Source organism: Pyrus communis, chromosome 7 (assembly GCF_963583255.1).
Source record: "Pyrus communis chromosome 7, drPyrComm1.1, whole genome shotgun sequence".
Lineage (NCBI taxonomy): Eukaryota > Viridiplantae > Streptophyta > Magnoliopsida > Rosales > Rosaceae > Pyrus > Pyrus communis.
The window spans coordinates 5,511,596-5,523,983 of record NC_084809.1 but is presented as its reverse complement, the minus strand read 5'-3'; the positions used below and the strand labels follow the sequence as shown (position 1 = coordinate 5,523,983).

Here is a 12,388-nt window from a genome sequence, read left to right as displayed (position 1 = left end):
TGTGGCCTCTGTCTTCTCTTTCCCTCTCCCACCAAAACTCTCTAGAAAATCTTCCATAACCATAACCTATATATCGTTGCAGGCAACAAGAAACCAGAGTTTTCATGCTACATCACGTTTCATGTCGTACGGACTCCTTTTCTGCTCAATAATGTTATACAAGTGTCGTTTTGGTGACAATTAGGCCATACATATAGTCACCATGACAACATTGACAAGAACAACAGCTCTAGGTGGTTTGGGGGAGAAAATAAGTGCTTACCACAGTAGGTGCTTCTTCTGCCCGCATTTTCCATTTTTAAACGTACTCGAGAGTACAGAGGGAGCAAGTAAAGTATGGAGGCAAGGAGTCAATTCAGCTCCGGCATTCTGCTCCCGCAGTGCAATCCAAAGTCCTCGAGCTATTGCATCTGAAATCTCCACCACAGAACGAAAGGTAAGTGACTGCCTCAAAATCTTCTCATGTACAAATTCTTCCATAAATATCTTTAAGGATTGCAACAAGAGAAAAACTTCTCTAAAATAGGAATGTCACTGTAGCAGTATCTCAAGTCAATCATTAATGTAAAAAAGTTAAAACGCATAATAATACATGATTGAGTTGAGATACTGAAACAGACACAAGAAGCATGACGTTGCAGTACTGACCAAACAAAAAAGCATGAGTTTGAACTAACTTTTAAAGCCTTGAAGGGCAACTTTACTTTTCACTCTAAGATTAATGAAGCTGTAGGTGTCCCATGGGCTAAAATGACCTTAATACCCCTTGTAAAAAGGCATTTATGACCTAATTTTGTAAAGTTGTTTGAGGGCATATATGGGATCAGACCTCAGAATGCAAACAAAAAAGGCATGTGGACTTCAGCTGATAGATGACCCCCCATTGGGACTACCAATACTGTGTGTGTGTGCAAAGATAAGGTGCAGCAGAAGAAGTCCTTATCTTTCTTTTTTGGGTTACCAAGGATAGTGATATATTTCTATAAAAAGGCAGCTGGGAGCAGTAAAGTTGCACCGACTCCATCCTTCAGACAAATCAAACCCTAAAAAATCTTCTCTTACACAACAACGCAGGTTGCAACCACTCTCACTTATCAAGAAAAAATGCTCAAAAACTATGTGCCGATCTTCGTGATGCTCCCTGTAAGTCATGATGCTTCTTTTCACTCACACTATGTATGCATTATGGTATGAAATATAATGATCATCACAAAGTAAAAGTTCTAATTTTTCCCTTGGGGTTTTTCTTCGTACCAGTTGGGAGTTGTTACGGTTGACAATGTTTTGGAAGACGGGGACAAACTCGTTAAGGATCTGAAGGAGTTACGGGCAGCGGGTGTTGATGGGGTCATGATAGATGTGTGGTGGGGGATCATAGAATCAAAGGGGCCTAAGCAGTATGACTGGAGTGCTTATAGGAGCGTGTTTCAAGCAGTTCAAGATTGTGGGTTGAAATTACAAGCTATAATGTCATTCCACCAATGTGGTGGGAATGTAGGAGATGTTGTAACCATCCCCATTCCCAAATGGGTACTTGAGATCGGAGAATCAGACCCCGATATCTTTTATACCAATCTCAAGGGTAATAGGAACCCGGAATACCTCACTCTAGGTGTGGATAACCTGCATCTCTTTGACGGACGAACCGCTGTGCAGGTAAGGTTCACAAGATTTCTATATGTAAAATGTTCATGCCATCAACTAGCATTCATTTTTAGGAAACTAACGAAAAAAACTTGAAAACTTTGAGTTTTAACGATAAGGACGAAAATAAAGAATACAGTGAATAGTACAGGATTGATTTTTTAGTGTAAAAATGTGGTTTTTTTGGTAAAGTTTCCTTCATTTTTATCAAGGTTACTTATATGTTAATCGTTCTGTTACAGATATACTGTGATTACATGAAAAGTTTCAGAGAGAACATGTCGGATTTTCTAGAAACTGGACTTATTATAGACATTGAAGTAGGGCTTGGACCGGCAGGAGAGCTCAGGTATCCCTCTTATCCGGAAAGTCAAGGATGGGCTTTTCCAGGGATGGGAGAATTTCAGGTGGGATTGATTTATTAGCATGACGATCCCATGGCTTACTGGAAATATTCGAGCAAGTTTAAGTTTTAAACACGTTACCTATTCCATATTGCAGTGCTATGACAAGTATCTCCAAGCAGAGTTCAAAGAGGCTGCAACAGCTGCAGGTCATCCTGAATGGGCTTTGCCAGATAATGCCGGAGAATATAATGACACTCCTGAATCCTCAGAGTTCTTCAGATCAAATGGGACATATGTTACCGAGAAAGGGAAGTTCTTCTTGACTTGGTACTCTAACAAATTACTGATCCATGGTGATCAGATCCTGGATGAAGCCAACAAAGTTTTTGTGGGCTGTAAATTAAAGCTAGCAGCCAAAGTAAATATTCTAATGTCATAAAAAAAACTCTTATTAGCAGTACCTACGATCTTTCACCCAATGTTAATCCGAGAATCTGCTTGATTACAGGTATCTGGAATCCACTGGTGGTATGAAGTTGATAATCACGCCGCGGAGCTTACCGCAGGATACTACAACTTGAAAGATAGAGACGGGTACCGACCTATAGCCAGGATGCTGTCAAGGCATCATGCCATTTTGAATTTCACATGTTTAGAGATGAGGAACTCTGAACAAAGTGCCGATGCCAAAAGTGCGCCTGAGGAACTTGTTCAGCAGGTAAACATCATGAAATTTATTAAGACCAGCTTTCCTACTTCAGTCTCGTTTCTCATTGAGAAAAAAAAAACCGTTTTACTGTTGTTTTCTTGTACAATTCCCTCCATAAAACATGTCGAAATGATTGTCTTGGAAAACCATACAAAAACTAATCTTTCTTTAGTTTGACAATTATACAGTATCTAGTAAAACCCAGGTTCTAAATAAAACATGTTTCTTAACGAATTTATGCTATTCAATTACAAAAATATGGAAAGTAAAAAGCACATCAATAACAAATTTAAAAAGGAACAAACAAGTTAAACTAAGGATGGATTGAAAATGGACAACTGCATTCTTGACAATCATGTTTTGCAAAATACATGTGCAGGTTTTGAGTGGAGGTTGGAGAGAAAACATAGAAGTTGCCGGAGAAAATGCACTTTCTAGATACGACAGTGTGGCTTATGACCAAATCCTTCTAAATGCTAGACCAAATGGCATCAATAAAGACGGCCAACCAAAATTAAGGATGTATGGGGTGACATACCTTCGTTTGTCTGATGAACTACTGCAAAAGACGAATCTTGATATATTCAAGATATTTGTAAAGAAGATGCATGCTGATCAGGTAAACAAATCTTCATGTATGTGATTTAAGAATATGCTCTTTCATGGTGAAATATGTCATCGGATCCCTCATTTATGCAGGATTACTGTCCAGACCCAGAGAAGTACAATCACCACCTAGGTCCTTTGGAGAGGTCAAAACCAGAGATTTCGATTGAAGATCTTCTGGAAGCAACCAAAGCAGAGAAGCCATTCCCATGGGATAAAGAAACAGATATGAGTGTCAGTGATGGAGCTGGTGGACTTGTTGGCCTACTTTCTAAGTTGATAAGCAAAATCTTAGCTCTATTTAAGTGATACAACAGCAAGGCTGGGAGAAAAGCAACCTATAAATTGGCATAGGGTGGCAAACTGGCAATGTGAAAACAATTTGAGATGTTTTCTGTTTGAATAAAAGAATCTGTATTTCCCATAGAATGAATGTACAGACAATCTCATGACAGAATCATTCACCAGTAATCCCCACAAGAGCATACTCCATGTCTAAAGTGGTGGAACCTGTGGATATCTCGCATTATAATCTCTCGATTCATAAGCATAGAGATCATTTTTGTTACTGTGTGGCAATCGTTACATACACGAAGATTCTTGGTTATCCTGATTGTTGTCCCAGGTTGTGTGTTAATAAGGGCAAAAGCAATTGCCAGTCTCTCGCTATGATCCCAAAGCATTTTCTCCTTTACTTCCTCTTCAACGTCATAGAACACTGAAGCGGTGTCTGGCTTGTATCCAGCCTCCTTGAGCTGCAGATTCAAGTCTGTTAACTTGGCATAAATATCTCGTGTCTGTGGGTGTGACTTATCTCCAACTAAAAACCTATGAACCATCCTATCTAACTCCACAAAGCTGCAGCCGGGTGGTTTCTTCAGTCCCTTCCTTCTCACCACAGCTCTCACTCTTTCCACATCATCCCATCTCTTCTCAGAAGCATAAATGTTGGAAAGGCAAATGTAGCTCCCCACTCCTTTTGGGTTCATTTCAAAAACATTTTGTGCAGCAATCTCCGCCAGCTTAACATTCTTGTGTAACCTGCAAGCAGAAAGAAGTGCAGCCCATATATCACTGCTAGGTTCTACTTGCATGGTCTTAATGAGCTCATATGCTTCATCTACGCGCCCTGCTCTTCCCAGAAGATCCACCAAACATGAATAGTGAGCAAGTCCAGGCTTCACATTGTATTCTACCGTCATTCTATTAAAAATATCTTTACCTTCATTGACTAGGCCGGCATGGCTACATGCTGACAAAACAGAAGTGAGAACCCCTTCATCTGGAGTGAAATTATTTGCTACCAGTTCGTGATAACAAGAGATTGCTTCTTCTCCCCTCCCATGAGCACCATATCCTGAAACCATAGCACTCCAAGAAACCAAGTTTTTTACAAGCATCTCATCAAAAACACAACGGGAACAAGACAAACTTCCACATTTAGAATACATGTCTACAAGGGCAGTTCCCACAAAGATATTTCCACGAAACCCTTTCTTGACAATGCATGAATGAACAGACATGCCAAATTGCAAGGCGCTGATCTGGTCACAAGCTCCGAGCACACTTGTGACAGTTACTTCATCAACCTCTGCACCTTCCATAACCATTTGGCAGAAAAGTCTCAAGCTTTCAAAAGCATCTCCATTGTGCTCATAACCACTGATCATAGAGTTCCATGACACAGTATCTTTCAATTTCACCCCATCAAATAATCGCCTCGAATAAGCCGCAGACTTGCACTTACAATACATCTCAATAAGAGAATTGGTCAAAAACTCGTTATGTATTTCACCACTGTTTCGAACCACATATGCATGAACTGCTTTCCCCTCCTTCAAGGCCATCAACTCAGCACAACCAGAGAGTATCCCAAGCAAAGTTGTCCCATCTGCTCTCAATCCTGCCTTCCCCATTTCCTCAAAAACTGCTAAACCCTCTGTCGGGTCACCATTTCTCACACAACCCGAAATCATTGTGTTCCAAGAAGTTAGATCTCTCCCAGGCATTCTATCGAACACCATCCCTGCCAACCTCATATCCCCGAACTTGGAGTACATTGCCAGAAGAGCATTACCCACATAAACATCCGACTCCAACCCACTAACCACAACCTCCCCATGAACCCTCCTCCCAATTTCCACAACCAACAGATCACCGCACGCCTTGAGAACAAAAGGGTAGGTAAAATTGTCCGCCTTCTGTCCAAAACTAAGCATTTCACGGTACAAAACCAGAGACTTGAACGGACATCCATTACAGGCATATCCCCTGATCATGAAATTCCACAGGAACGAGTTTTTCAGTAAAATCCCATCAAAAATCAGCTGCGCTTGGGGCATTTTACCACAGTTTGCGTAGAAAGCGGCGAGCTTGGTGCTGAGATAGGTGTTGTTAATGAGATTTCCGGCGGTGACAGCGATGGCGTGGAGCTGCTGGCCTTTTGGGAAGGATTTGGTTTTGGTGAGGGATTGGAAGATGGTTCCGCATTGGAGGGAAGTGAATGGTGGGCTGAGAGATTGGTGTTTGAGATGGAGAGTGGAGGAGCAGATAGATTTTTTGAGGCGTTTGAGATTGCCATTGCTGTTCATCAGAAACAAGTTTGCAAAACATGAAATATATATATATATATGTGTGTGTGTGTGTGTGTGTGTGTGTGTGTAAATATATATTCACGAGCTTTCAGAGAGTAGAGAAGAAGGAGGTGGCGGGCATTTCAATTTCGCTATCTCCCGTTTGTTTATGCAGACCGCAGTACTAAAGGGGTGAAAAAATATGGATAAAAAAACGAAAAGTTTTTTAAAAAATGGAGAAGTGGGGTATCGATCCCCATACCTCTCGCATGCTAAGCGAGCGCTCTACCATCTGAGCTACATCCCCTATTGACATATCTATGAACGAATTTATTTATAATTGTTTCAGTTGTTTAAATGTATACAAGGAGAAAGATACATGAAATAAGTGCCCGTCTATGATTTGGGATTGGTTTGGCTTGGATAATCTACTAAAAGATTATTATTGTTAAGGGAAGGGAAGGGGAGGGGAGGGGAGGGGAGGGTTTGAAATTAATATAATAATTTAGGGAGATGGAAGTTTCGAACTTGGGAGTTCGGGATGCATAGGTGAAAACTTAATATCCTACCCACTAAGATATTGGACCACATGCCAAATTATATTCCTTCTCCACGATACTAGCCTTCTAACCCGAGACCATGAGGCCCAATGCAAGAGCACTTAACTATACGGCTAGTACTAGATTCAATGAATATTGAATAAAAATATGGATGTCAACTTGCATATTATATTTAAGTGAACGTAAAATATGGAGAATTCATGAAGAAACATTGAATTTGGTTTGATTTTATAAGAAGGGTGGTGAGTGGGGATGGCTTGGGTAATGAGTTTGGGGTTATGTGAGAGAGGGGAAGATGGTGGGTAATTAAGATTAGTAATGAAATGAACTTTTTACTCCTGTATGTGGATGAAATTTTGTCTCACCACACTATGAGAAACAAAATTTGCCAATTCAAATTATCTAAACTATGAGAAAAAATTTGAATTCAAGTGCATAATAAAAAGAATTCGTTAAACAAAACAAAATAATTCGTAACTCAATTAGTTAACATCATTTATCACTGAACTCGATAGCGGATGTTCAATCTTCCCTCCACTCCAAATATAAAAAAACATAGATGCTAAATTTGGGATAAAAAAAATATGAAAAGTAATAGATAAGAATAAAATGAGAAAAACAAAAAATTGGATGAAGGCAAGTGTTGTAAAAGCCAAAGGGAGGTCAAGAGACAAAAGACCAAAATAAGTCTAAAGACAACCATGGACGTCCCACATTGTTCTCCTCACATCTATATCACGCGTCATTCTCTTTCTCTCTCCTCCTAAACCCCCGAAAAACAAGAAACATCCCGACGAACAAAAATCTAAACAGAAAAAAATATTATCACAAAAAATATCCAGATTAGCTAAAATCCTTCTAGGTTGAATTAGATTAGAGCCCCCACCCCATGAATTTGTGTTTTGATTCAGCTTTTTTCTTGCGTTTATTAACGGTCGTGAAAACAGCAATGCTTTGACGTTTTAAAATAGTATAAAGTTTTGCATGCGTTGTTGTTTTTGGTCTGCTCTTGCATGTTCGTATCTCGACGTTTGAATCTTCAAAGTCTGTGTTTTTCCGATCGAGATGGTAAAAAAAATTGTGGGTTCTTCGCATAGCTGAGAAACTTGACGTGGGTTGCCGTCAAAATTGAAGATTTTAATCACGTGGGGATAAGAACGCCGAGCAGAAGGGCGAGCGGCCGCCATTGTTGCAACTTGCAGGTGGAGCTTCGAGGCTGCTTTTTTCTCTTTTGGAAACGTTTCGTTTCTGTTTGGTTGGAGAGGAAAATTGAGGATTGTAAGACAAGTTCGATGAAATGAGAAGGAAAATATATGGACGGGATGGAAATGAGAAGAGGCAGCTATGCGGTTGTTTTTGTGATTCTGCTTTGTGCGTTGGTGATAGGGGCGTCGGAGGGTGTGAGGAGGACGAGAGAAACATTTTTCGGCAATGGTGGCGATTGGCTCTCGGAGGAGATAGACGAAGACATGGTATGAACATAATTTGAATTACCCTCTTAATTCTTTTTCCTGCTATTTTCTTCCTTCGTGATTGTTAGCTACGTTGTTGCCAAATTTAGCGTTGAATTAGAAATTAATTAAAATTTTATTCGAAGTAAGTTTTTTTCTCGCTTCTGCAATGCGATGTTGTATTGAAAGCAAGAAAGAACTAGTCTTGGTTGCTAATGGGAAGAGAAAATTAAAGTCAAATTTGCGATGACCTGGGCGTACCTAAGTTGGCTAGAGTAATGTGTTTCCCCTCTGCTCCTCTGCATGATGTTGATTAGATTAATTAGAATATGGCTCGAGAAAAATGAATTTGATCTTCAATTTCCGCTTGTCATGTTTGTATGTAACACTAGCAGGTTCCTGTTCTGAAGAAGCTAAGAACCTATTTAGGTGACACAATCCATTTTTTGTTTTGCTAAAACATGGAGGGATGAATTTGCAAATTATGTGCACTTTGTTCTTCATGCTCAAGCTATATATGCCAACATGTAACTCTACATTGAGTTAAAGACAGATAGGAGCAAATGGCTTGTAGAAAAGATAGAAAACTCCACCAGCAAAAGCAATAGCAGACTGTATACCGTGAAACTGCATTCGGCTGTGTGAGAAATGACAACTGCGTTAAGGCAAAAGATTGAAATTTTTTGTAATTGTTGTATTGAAAATTTGAACTCATGATAGCTACTTCATTATTGTACAAGAGGATTACATGTTTATCACCGAAATTTGACTAGATCTTGTTACTGCAGGCAGAGCAGGCATGGATCCATTGCAGGAAAGAACTGATAGATGAGAAAGATGCTATCGAAAATTTTAACTTGTACATTCCACAGGAAGCAGCCGCTGACTCTGAAACAACATTCTTAACAAAAAGCAACATACACCATGCAATTTTAGTTCTCCCTCATCATGTGAAACAAACACTTTTTGATTGCTTAAGAAAGAAAGGGCTTCTGTTTCATGCTTCTGATGAAAAGGCTACCTCGAAAAATTGGTTCCTCACCTGCTTAGAGTGGCTTTTAGGCTGGCCGGATGCTCCTAGAAGACATTTGGCCAGCAATTCACGTAAGCCAACAACGCCAAGCCCTTCTCCTTCTCCACAACCAGGGCATGCTCCAGTTCTAGCTCCCGGCCCTGCAGCTAGGTTGCCTAGATATCAAGCACCTTCACCTTCACCTTCATCCTCTATGAAAACTCATACTACTTTTCGTGCTAGTCCTAATCCCACATCAAAGGATCCCTTGTCGAAAAAGAAAAATCCACCATCAAAGGATGCGAAACCCTCACCAAAAAAGAAAAATCCACCAGCAAAGGATCCCTCATTTGGTAAAAAAAAGGCGCCACAAAAGGATAACAGCAATGTGATTAAACTAATTGCTTTTGCCGGAGCTGCAGTTGTAATATTTATCATTGTTGCACTTCTCTGTTTCTGCTGTATTAAGAAAAGGAGAAGCCGAAAAATTGGTCCAAGAAACGGACCAAATGATGATAGGCCTCTTCTCACAATATCCGCTGGTATGTACACAATTATTAGCCTCTTCCACCAATTGATGATGATTTTCTTTGCATTCTAAGGCCTGTCACAATCTTTGTAATGCCACAGGTTCTTCTCAGAAGTCTACTAGTTTAGGAAATTCCAGTAACAAAGAGTTCGGCACTAGTGCAAATTTTGCAAACAATATGGCCCTGAAAAAAGGAAATGAATCTGCACCTGATGATGCAACTACATCAGAAGCCGTGGCAGGAGGGTCAGTTCCTCCCCTAAAACCTCCCCCTGGAAGACAAGCTCCTCCACCACCTGAACCACCAGGTCCACCACCACCTCCTCCTCCTCGTCCTAAGGCCCCACCACCTCCGAAAGTTGCACCTCCACCGAAACCATTGCCTGGCAAGAACAACCGTCCGCCTATAGGACCTCATCGCAAAGCAAACAGTGGAGGTAGTGGTGATATGGATGCTGAGGGATCTCAAAAGACCAAGCTAAAGCCATTCTTTTGGGATAAGGTTAATACCAATTCGGATCAGTCAATGGTCTGGCATGAGATCAGTGCAGGATCATTCCAGTAAGGCATTAACTTTCTCTTGAAGGATCTAATTTTTCATCAACAATTAACTTTAAATACTCCAATTTAACTTCCTACTTATTTACAGATTCAATGAGGAGCAGATAGAGTCGCTATTTGGTTATAACGCTGCGGATAAAGCCAAAAATGATCGGAGGAAGGAAGCATCAGCCTTAGAACCTGCAGTCCAGTATATTCAAATTATCGACAGAAAGAAAGCACAAAATCTTGCAATTCTTCTACGAGCATTGAATTTGACAGCGGAAGAAGTTGCTGATGCCCTCCGAGAAGGTGAGTCCCTCTCTCATCGTGAGAAAGTTCTCTAGGAGATATTTACTTTGTGTTGTTTACATGGGAAAAACTCTTCATCATTGGCCACTTGTCTCTCTGAAGTTCCATGTTATGTTTTTCCAATTTCGATTCAAGTGCTAAATTGAGCAAACAAAGAGAATAAAAACTCTATTATCATGTTATAAAGAATAAAAACTCGAAATAGAAGAACATAGCGTGGAACTTCAGAAAATAAGAACTCGGAAATACCATGTTTGAATCGAAAAAAAAACAAGAAATACCATGTTTTGAATCATTTATCCTGGACGATGGGCTAATCTATGTGTTATTTCTTATCAGTAACATGGTTCTTACCTTTATTGATTGAATCAGGTAATGAGCTTCCTGTGGAGTTCCTCCAAAACTTGTTGAGGATGGCACCAACTGCGGAAGAAGAATTGAAGCTTAGGTTATTCACAGAGGATATTGCTCAACTTGGTCATGCAGAGCGGTTCCTCAAAGCCATGGTCGACATACCATTTGCTTTTAAGCGCATGGAGTCACTGTTGTTCATGTGTTCCCTGCCAGAGGAGGTTTCTACCACTAAAGAGTCCTTCATAACTTTAGAGGTGAGACTCTTGATCTGCGAACGCAATCTATCTATTGAACAATTATAGTTAGTCAAAGCAACCTTCAATGTTTCTGTGTTATCCAACTATTCCTCTCCGTAAATGTCAGGTTGCTTGCAACAAACTCAGAAAGAGCAGGCTATTCCTAAAACTTTTAGAAGCGGTTCTCAAAACTGGAAACCGTATGAATGATGGCACCTACCGTGGTGGTGCGCAGGCATTTAGGCTTGATACGCTTTTGAAACTCGCTGATGTAAAAGGCACTGATGGCAAAACCACACTCTTGCACTTTGTAGTTCAAGAGATCATGCGTTCTGAGGGTCGAAGAGCTATTCGCACAGCCAGAGAAAGCCGGAGCATGTCCAACTTGAGTACAGAGGACATAGCTGAGGATGTCAATGAGGACTCAGAGGAGCACTTGTGTAACCTCGGTCTTCAGGTTGTCTCAGGTTTAAGCGATGAACTTGAAGATGTGAAAAAGGCTGCACTTGTAGATGCTGATGGCCTAACGTCGACAGTTGCAAATCTTGGCCAGTCCTTAGTAAAAAATCGAGATTTTATAAATGATGAGATGAAGAATATGGACGAAGATAGTGAATTCCAACGGACACTAGCCAGTTTTGTGGAGCGGGCGGAATCTGATATTACATGGCTGTTGGAAGAAGAAAAGAGGATAACTGTTCTTGTGAAGAGCACAGCGGATTACTTCCACGGGAACGCAGGGAGGGATGAAGGCATTCGCTTGTTTGCGATTGTCCGAGATTTCTTGGTAATTCTAAACAAGGTATGCACAGAGGTCCGAAATTCAACAATGAAGGCGGCAAAGAATGCCAAGAAAGAGGCCCAGGCCCCAACGGCGACAGAAACAACTCCAGAAAATCGTCAAACACCACCTACAGATATGCGTCAACGACTATTTCCAGCAATTGCAGAACGGCGGGTGGAGGAGGGTTTCAGTTCAGATGATGAGACCTAGCTTTTCATTTAGAATAGGTGTATTTTAATTTGGAAGAATTTCGCCCGCGTATCACTTATGCTTTGGTTGCGTTTGCAAGCACATTAACGGTTGCTTGGAGTTCAAGTAATGCAGTAAGTGCCAAAACCATGTGTGCAGTATGAAATTGGCCTTCAAGTTTTTGTGGCATTCTCTCTGTGACTGTATAGTCCACAATTCAGACGGCATTGAAATCGGAGGTGGATTGTCTGCCCTCCCATTTTCATACCCTCCCCGTGTCCTCCTGTTTGTGTGGTCACGGTTAAGCCATGTTAACATTTTATATTCTTATTACTTTTTGTTTTATTATTTCTGTAAAAAATTAATATAAAATGTTGACATGGCTTAACCGTGACCACACATCACAGAAGGGTATGGGGAGAGTATGGAAATGGGAGGGCAGACAATCCACCTCCATTGAGATCGCTTTGGCATGATGATTTGAGATGGTACTTTCGCGAAATCACCGGTATCTAATTTCTTTCGAGCCCTAGAATTTTGTT

The 12,388-nt window shown here is 40.6% G+C and overlaps 3 protein-coding genes and 1 non-coding gene across 5 annotated transcripts; 2 read left to right on the top strand and 2 right to left on the bottom strand.

Annotated features, from left to right (window-relative positions):
• Positions 1–28: 28 nt before the first annotated feature.
• On the top strand, positions 29–3,874 carry LOC137739667 (beta-amylase-like). Of its 2 annotated transcripts, XM_068479329.1 has the most exons (8): positions 29–436; positions 1,075–1,143; positions 1,258–1,656; positions 1,887–2,051; positions 2,146–2,409; positions 2,500–2,709; positions 3,080–3,319; positions 3,400–3,874. In XM_068479329.1, exons 1-8 carry the CDS (start codon positions 203–205, stop codon positions 3,613–3,615), a joined length of 1,797 nt encoding a protein of 598 aa, XP_068335430.1. In that variant the 5' UTR covers positions 29–202; the 3' UTR covers positions 3,616–3,874. The 2 variants fall into 2 exon arrangements, with proteins under 2 accessions (XP_068335430.1, XP_068335429.1); XM_068479328.1 differs by lacking the exon at positions 29–436 and having other exon boundaries at positions 911–1,143.
• LOC137739666 (putative pentatricopeptide repeat-containing protein At3g11460, mitochondrial) lies at positions 3,712–5,897 on the bottom strand. Its single transcript, XM_068479327.1, has one exon. The coding sequence runs from the start codon at positions 5,895–5,897 to the stop codon at positions 3,768–3,770; it is 2,130 nt and encodes a 709-aa protein (XP_068335428.1). The 3' UTR covers positions 3,712–3,767.
• A 216-nt stretch (positions 5,898–6,113) lies between these two features.
• On the bottom strand, positions 6,114–6,186 carry TRNAA-AGC (transfer RNA alanine (anticodon AGC)). The gene has a single exon. It is a non-coding gene; the product is annotated as a tRNA-Ala (tRNA).
• Positions 6,187–7,293: 1,107 nt separating this feature from the next.
• Positions 7,294–12,118, top strand: LOC137738726 (formin-like protein 3). The gene is made up of 6 exons (XM_068478201.1): positions 7,294–7,911; positions 8,679–9,444; positions 9,533–9,992; positions 10,081–10,283; positions 10,656–10,891; positions 11,001–12,118. The coding sequence occupies exons 1-6, from the start codon at positions 7,753–7,755 to the stop codon at positions 11,865–11,867; spliced, it is 2,691 nt and encodes an 896-aa protein (XP_068334302.1). The 5' UTR covers positions 7,294–7,752; the 3' UTR covers positions 11,868–12,118.
• The last annotated feature ends 270 nt before the right edge of the window (positions 12,119–12,388 follow it).

Bases quoted from the DNA above. Each gene is read 5' to 3' on its own strand.
- LOC137739666 (XM_068479327.1), bottom strand. From the start codon at position 5,897: ATGAACAGCAATGGCAATCTCAAACGCCTCAAAAAATCTATCTGCTCC.
- LOC137739667 (XM_068479329.1), top strand. From the start codon at position 203: ATGACAACATTGACAAGAACAACAGCTCTAGGTGGTTTGGGGGAGAAA. The intron at 1,144-1,257 runs GTAAGTCATGAT...TCTTCGTACCAG, and splicing joins CGATCTTCGTGATGCTCCCT to TTGGGAGTTGTTACGGTTGA. The intron at 2,410-2,499 runs GTAAATATTCTA...GCTTGATTACAG, and splicing joins AATTAAAGCTAGCAGCCAAA to GTATCTGGAATCCACTGGTG.
- LOC137738726 (XM_068478201.1), top strand. From the start codon at position 7,753: ATGGACGGGATGGAAATGAGAAGAGGCAGCTATGCGGTTGTTTTTGTG. The intron at 7,912-8,678 runs GTATGAACATAA...TTGTTACTGCAG, and splicing joins AGGAGATAGACGAAGACATG to GCAGAGCAGGCATGGATCCA. The intron at 10,892-11,000 runs GTGAGACTCTTG...CGTAAATGTCAG, and splicing joins AGTCCTTCATAACTTTAGAG to GTTGCTTGCAACAAACTCAG.